This window comes from Cololabis saira, chromosome 1, assembly GCF_033807715.1.
Source record: "Cololabis saira isolate AMF1-May2022 chromosome 1, fColSai1.1, whole genome shotgun sequence".
Classification (NCBI taxonomy): Eukaryota; Metazoa; Chordata; class Actinopteri; order Beloniformes; family Belonidae; genus Cololabis; species Cololabis saira.
This window is the reverse complement of record NC_084587.1, coordinates 29,335,017-29,342,217: the sequence shown is the minus strand read 5'-3', so window position 1 is coordinate 29,342,217 and position 7,201 is coordinate 29,335,017. Positions and strand designations below refer to the sequence as shown.

The following is a 7,201-nucleotide window of genomic DNA, read 5'->3' as shown; positions in this document are numbered from 1 at the left end:
AAGACCGCGCGCCAGGTAATTAGCGATTGATCCAGAGGAGTTTAAAAAAAAAACCCCACTCTTCTTTTTTCCCCTCTCTCTCTCTCTATCTATCTTTCTCTCGCTTCTCCTTCCGCTGCTACACCATTAACTGCGTCTCTGACGTCACGGGGCGATTAAGGCTTCTGATTGGTCCCGCGAGCAGATGGAGGAGTCCTATGTCCTAATGAGCTGGCGCTCGGAGAGAAAGAGCAGGTTAACATCTCGGCTGGAGCGTAAACGAGAAGCATCTCCCTCCACACAGCCCGGACTCCTCACTGCAACCGTGGCCGCGGGAGGAGGACGTGTGCTCGTCTGTCCCCCCCTCCCCACCCTGACTGCATGTTTCCAGCCACACCGCCTCCCATCTCTGCATCTCCTCTCCTGCAGCCCCGGCCCCGACCATGGACGGCCGGGTCCTCGAGCATCCTCACGCCCAGTTCGGGGGCTCCCTGGGCGGGCTGGTGGGCTTCCCGTACCCGCTGGGTCCGCACCACCACCACCACCACCACCACCAGCACGTGTACGAGCTGGCCGGCGGGCACCAGCTGCAGTCCGCGGCCGCCGTGCCCTTCTCCATAGACGGATTACTGAACGGCTCCGGCCCCGGCGCGCTGCTGTCCTCCGACAGCCCGCAGTTCAAACTCTCAGGTAGAGCTCTTCCTCACGTTTCTTTCTCTTTAACTATTTACAGAAGTGAGTGGAAACCTTATTCACAGCAAATGTGACTAATGCATCGTGTCGTGGCCACGGCAGCAGCTTCTGTAAGACTTGTAATGGAGTAAAACAGAAGACTGCATATACATTTATGGCTTGAGGAATAAAAGATAGAAAAAAAAATATGTGTTTTCTGCAGGCTCCTCTGTAGATTATTTTACAATATAGTTCAAATATGGTTTAGGCAGAAAATGTCTAAAGTTAATTCAAATCAGAATCAGAATCAGCTTTATTGGCCAAGTTTGAACATTGTCCAAGGAATTTGACTCCGGTTATTTCGCTCACTGTACCCAGATTTAAAAATAGAAAACAGTAAATAAACAGATGTGGCACTTATTAACATATTTACAGTAAAAAAAAAAAAAAACTGAACAAACTGAAATTTGCAGCAGTATGAGGTAGAAAAATGACGGCTCTAAATAAAATAACATATACATTTTTTTTAAAGTGAGAGGTGCAGCAGAATGAGGCAGACATGATTATTGTTGGAAGGTGCATTGTTGCAGCACGTGATAGTGCCATTAAATTACTGTTATATACTGTTAAATAAAACTAACTTTACCATAACCTATATGGACCGACTGGTCCAATTTGTGGCCAATATTGCATACATCAGTTATTTTTGAAATATCTGTCTAAATTATGCTCCGATTTAATTTACACTCCAATCATGGGACAAAATAAAAAAAGCTAAATTAGAAGAAAAAAAAAACCCAACAAACAAACTCCAAAATTGGAACTAAAATATTGAATAATAAACAACAAAAAGCAGTCAGTTTTAAATTAAACTGGTTTAAATTTTGCAAGATGAGTTGTATTACTGTTATAGAAATAAACTCTTTCTCCCTCTCTCTGTCTTTCATAAATACACACAATTGCACACAAAAAAAAAAAAATGTGTGTAGATTCCGGGGACCCAGATAAGGACAGTCCTGGCTGCAAACGGAGACGCACAAGGACAAATTTCACCGGCTGGCAGCTGGAGGAGTTGGAGAAGGCTTTCAACGAGAGTCACTATCCGGATGTGTTCATGCGGGAGGCGCTGGCACTCAGGCTTGACCTCGTGGAGTCCAGGGTTCAGGTAAACACAAGCAAATAAATCAGACCTAGTGACATGAATGATTTTGGTTTAAATCATTTTAACATCAACACCCATCGACAGAAGGACGTTAGGTGATGGCCCATGGCTGCACCCCAGACTGACATGGCTGCCTTACTTGTCAATAATCAAAGGACCAGAAAAGAGTCTGTTTTGAATTATGCATAGGCCTACAGCCTATTGATTTATGGGTTAACAAAAACAAGGCCATTTACTAGGCAAACCAGTGCCTAAAAAAAGGATTTATTCTGCTTCTGATTTTAATGCCCACCTTTTATTTTTTATGAGTATGCACAATTATATTAAGCAATAACTTGCTCTGTTATGCCTACATACTCTAATGCTAACTATAATTTACTTTTAAGTGGTTGAAATGTAATTTTAAAATGTATTTAAAAAATCAACAAATGTTATCTATTTTCTTTAAAAAAAATATCAATATTATTATTGTTATAATTTTTGTGCAGAATCTTTTAGTAGATTATTTCTGTTTAATCTGTCACTATTATATATAAAAAATACTAACAATAATAATAATAATATATATTACCATGTAATAATACTAAATAATAAGAACGATTGTAATAATAATGATCTTGATAATAATGGTAATAAAACCGGGTTTTGAAAATTAGTTTTTAAGTAATAAAATACGTAATTTTGAAGCCAATTATCAGCGGCTAGGCTAATTGAATCTAATAATAAAAATAAAAGTAATAACAATAAATTTAAGACTCATTAGTTTTTAATTATGCTATATAAAAACATTGTGTCTGCAGCTTATAGTCTATATAGCTGTTAAATACAGGCAGTTGACGTGTGTTTCTAAATACGTCATCCACAATTCTCATGCTGGATGTTTAAGTAGAACAGAAACTGAGCTTGACGTGTCTGGATGTTGTTTGGGGATTCCGTTCCTAAACCTCAGATTATTGTTCCCCCAAGCTTCTTAACGCGCCTTTATCGTCAGGTTTGCCGAGAGAAGATAGAAGCAACATTAACAATACCTAAGAAGCGCCATTGTAGCACATGGGGCTGGCCTCCTGTGCTTATTATTATGCAATGTTAGTGGATCCTACTTGTGCATGCTAAACTCCTGGTGTTATCAGTGCTGAACATGCGGCTGTCTGCGTGCCCAGAGGCCGGGCACTGAGAGCGCCAAGGCGGATGAAGCTCTTCGGTCAGTAAGGAGGGGTGTATTGGGGGAGTTTGGGTGTTTGAGAAGGGGAGGGGGGCACACTGTGCTCCCAACCCCAGCCGAGTGAACGGACGACTGGGTGTGGAATAATATGCACAGACGAGACAGGGATAATTTAGCTATGGATCCGTTAAATGCAGTTGGCAGAGGTACACATTACACAGCCTCACTGGTAATTGACAGCGGCACATCTGTGCATCTGCTGCTCCACGGCTGTGACCTATTAACCTACTGTAGTCTCAAGGTGGTTAAAGCGGCAGTAGTCCTCAAAGAACCCAGGGATTGCACTTGTTCCAGGATTTTAAGGAATTTGTGTGGATTTGTTGCCTAACACTTTTTTTCTTCTACTTTATCAGTTTATTTTGGCTGATTTTCTCAAGTGTGACATTCATTTCAGGTATCTCCCATCAGTGAATTAATGTCTCATCTTCGATACTAATATTGGAAGTGAGCCCAGAGACTCATCTCTGATACTTTTCAAAATTGGAATATTAAAGACTTCATTAAGACTCTATTTTTCATTATAGCCTGATGTGAATGTGTTTCACAAATGAAAGTTGAGCAAAGGCCTTGTTTTATGAAGTTAGCCTGCATAATCATAGACGTAACTAATCTTTCAGCAGTTGTTGCTGTTAATTAACTGACTTGATGATTAATTTTATTCGTTAAGATGTTGTCAGTTTTGTGTGTGTGTGTGTGTGTGTGTGTGTCTGTGTGTGTGTAACTCCTCTGAGATAGAACAATATATCACCCAAAAACACCAAATCTCCATATTAAAGCAACCATAGCAACTGAATCGTTTTTTGCATTTTCATGTAAATGACTGACCTGATTAATGAACTATCAAGATAATTTCCTGTTGAGGCAAAACTGGAGAAACAAGTACATCTGCAGTTATTGGATAGATGTTGACGAGAATAGAACACCACCCTCAAGCTAAACTCACCTCATGTGTTACAGGTGTATGCAAATATTTACATGTATTTATTTATGTGTGTACGTGCGCATAGGTCTGGTTCCAAAACAGACGAGCTAAGTGGAGAAAAAAGGAGAACACAAAGAAAGGTCCAGGGCGGCCCGCTCACAACTCCCACCCAACCACATGCAGCGGCGAGCCCATGGACCCCGAGGAGATTGCACGAAGGGAACACGAGCGGGCCGAGAAGAAGAAGCGGAAACAGGAGAGGAAGCTGCTGAAGTCACAGAATAAACTTCTCGCAGGTGAAAGTTTCCACACACCTGGAGGCTCAGAGAGTGACAGCGGGGTCTCGCAGTTCACCGACAGCGAGCAGCAGCCTTCGAGCGTTAATGGGAGCGTTAATGAATCCAGCTGTGACCAAACAAGACATGACTTCAGTCCCTTTCAAAATCTCCAAAACCAAAGAACCACAGGAGAACCGGAGCAGGTCTCTCCGGGCAGCACACACAGCTCTAGTCCTGGAGGTCCGAGGTCTTCAGCCCTCCAGAAACGAAACCCTTTCAGCGTGGAGAGCCTCCTCTCCGACACCATGCCTAGACGAAAACCCCAGCTGGACTTTCCCTCACTGCCCAATCAGAGAACACTTGTGGGTAAAGGCCACTTCTTGCTTTATCCCATTACTCATCAGCCTTTGGGCTTTTTAGTGCCCCAAACAGCCCTGAAGGCCACACCAAGTCAGGACAACATTAACAGACTCAGCCTGGGACAAAGGTGTGCGCCAAGTGAGGGCAGCCCGGCTCCCTCCGACCTCTCCAGCGTTGGCATTATGGCCAACCCTTTGAACTCGGACCATATGGAACATAACATGCATCATCACCACAATCACATTAGCAAAAGAATAGATGGCAGCGACCGGGAGGAATGTGGTGGCGACTGCAGCAATGCCAGACTCCCCGTTTCTCCTCCAGAAGACAGTGGGGCTCAGGCAGCTTTGGCCAGGCTGAGCTCCACGCAGCCCGGCGACACGAGCGAGGACGGGAGTCGGAAAGTTCAAACGGAGGCGGTGACCAATGGCTGTCAATCTGCCGAGGAAGAACGAGAGGAACAAACGTCTCCAGACCTCCCCGAGTGTCTCAAGGCAAACACAGACTGTCAAGAAAGGCACGGGACAGATGGAGAGGATGTCGATATGGACTAACACTTTGAAGGAGCAAACAAAAACAACGGACGTGGAACAATGCTCAGTCTAGTCAAACATTCCCAAAGCTCTGCTGAGACACTCTAAAACATATCAGGAATCAGGAGTCTTAATCCTCACCTTTTCCTTTTTTTTAAATCATGATGTGTGCTGAAAGGCCGTGGCCATATTCACACTCCGACCTGTGGACACCTTTAGAAGCAGGTCTCTCCCTTTTCCTTTTCTCGGTCTTCTTTTTGGTGAACAAATTGTAACAAAAACTTGGCTACAATACACATCTTACACACAACAGAAATCCTCAGATATTGTAAAAAAAAAAAAAAATGAGAAAATGATATTTATATGTAAACATTTTGATAAATAAAGTTATTGTTTAAATTGAATCACTGTCTTTTCCGGCCACATTAAGGGGTGGAAATGAGGGGGGCGTGGGGGGGTATGTGTGGCAGAATCATGGATCATGGCTGCTGGAGTTTTGTCATATTACAGCAGATAAATCCCCCCTTTTCCCTCTGTGTAGTGAGCTGGAGCTGGGGCTCAAGTCCGTCTGGCTGTTTGTATTTATTGCTTTAACAAATTTATTCATTTGAAAGGCCGAGCTGGAATGAGGTTAGTGGCCGCGGGCTATAGGACCCTGCGCCTCCTGCTGAGTTTTGATATGAAAGTAATTATTTTCCCACTGGCTGCCGCGGGTCTCGAGGCAGTTTTTTTTTTCTTTTTCTTTTTCTCCCCCCCCTCCTCCTCCTCCTTTCAGCCCAAAGGGTTATTAGACATTACCGATTTCCAGTGATATGGAATCACATAAACTTCCTACAATAATAGAATTAGCATGAAAGGCAGGGGTGTCAAATTGAAATGGGGAAATAATAGCCGCGCCAGCTGCACCGTCCGTGTGTGTGTGAGTGCGCATAGTCTATTGAGCGGGAGGAGGAAGAGGAGGAGGAGGAGGAGGATGAGATGGTGGGAGATTCGTGGGGCGGAATTTTCATGAGCTGCCGCGGCTGTCAGACGGCCCTTGTAGTCGGCTATATTAAGATAGATGTTCGATGATATCCCTCATTGTTCTGTCGCTTATATTGATGTTGCTGTGTTATCGCCCTATTGATCATGTGTCGCACATAATAGGACAGGCGCGCGCCCGCCTGCCTGCGCCTTCTGCAGGAGCGCCCGGGCCCTCGTCATTTGTTCTAATAGGGCTGAGTCCCCGGGGGAGGAGGGGGATAAAGATATAGGAGGAGGAGAGAGGAGGCGAGTGATGTGCTGGGCGTGTATTCATATATTTTTGAGCAGTTGTTGTCTGAGCTAAAAAAAAAAAAAAAAAAGTGTGGAGGAAAGTGAAAAATGGATGAATTAAAGAAGTTTAGGAGACATGCTCTCTCTCTTTCTCTCTTTCTCTCTCTCTCAAATGCGCGTGCTGGCCCTGGACGCTTTAAAAGAGAGTGTGTTTGGCTTATAAAGTGTAAACGCCACCTATTCTCTAGATAGAAAGTGAAATCCCAATTATTAAAACCATTAATTCTGGCGAGTCCACGCACAGAGGAGCAGTGTTGACAGCCCGGGCTAAATATCCCTGATCCCTCCCGGTCACCTCGCCTTTATTTGGAAATAAATTGAGGGGGATCCGAGGGACGGAGCTTTACTTTTCGCCACGCCGACCCTAAATGAATTTCCGTTCCTGAGTCCCTTTAATAATATTTACATAATTTTCGCTCAGTGACTCTACTATTTGCGCTGCAGGAAGCCGGTGTCTTACAGGAAAAATAATTAGACAAGAGGACGAGGAGGGAGTCGGAGTGAAAACAGCAGGGAGAGGGATGGGTTAAGACCAAAGCTGAACACTAAATTCCCAGACAGCTAAAATCAATGAAAGTAATAACCCTATTATTTAATTCATAAGGACATTATTTCCCCATAAGGCCTCGGGAAACGTCCCCTTCGACCGAAACAATCACATTAAATCGTTCATTCCGCGTGCGCTGTGTGAAATTCCTGCTTTTATTTTCTCCCTCTCTCCCTCTCCCTCTCCCTCTCTCTGTCTTTCACTCGTTTTTT

General features: G+C 43.9%; 1 protein-coding gene across 1 annotated transcript; it reads left to right on the top strand.

Moving 5' to 3' along the window:
- Positions 1-260: 260 nt before the first annotated feature.
- On the top strand, positions 261-5,472 carry LOC133452132 (homeobox protein unc-4 homolog). Its single transcript, XM_061731351.1, has 3 exons — positions 261-669; positions 1,641-1,816; positions 4,043-5,472. Exons 1-3 carry the CDS (start codon positions 423-425, stop codon positions 5,147-5,149), a joined length of 1,530 nt encoding a protein of 509 aa, XP_061587335.1. The 5' UTR covers positions 261-422; the 3' UTR covers positions 5,150-5,472.
- The last annotated feature ends 1,729 nt before the right edge of the window (positions 5,473-7,201 follow it).

Bases quoted from the DNA above. Each gene is read 5' to 3' on its own strand.
- LOC133452132 (XM_061731351.1), top strand. From the start codon at position 423: ATGGACGGCCGGGTCCTCGAGCATCCTCACGCCCAGTTCGGGGGCTCC. The intron at 670-1,640 runs GTAGAGCTCTTC...AAATGTGTGTAG, and splicing joins CCCGCAGTTCAAACTCTCAG to ATTCCGGGGACCCAGATAAG. The intron at 1,817-4,042 runs GTAAACACAAGC...ACGTGCGCATAG, and splicing joins TCGTGGAGTCCAGGGTTCAG to GTCTGGTTCCAAAACAGACG.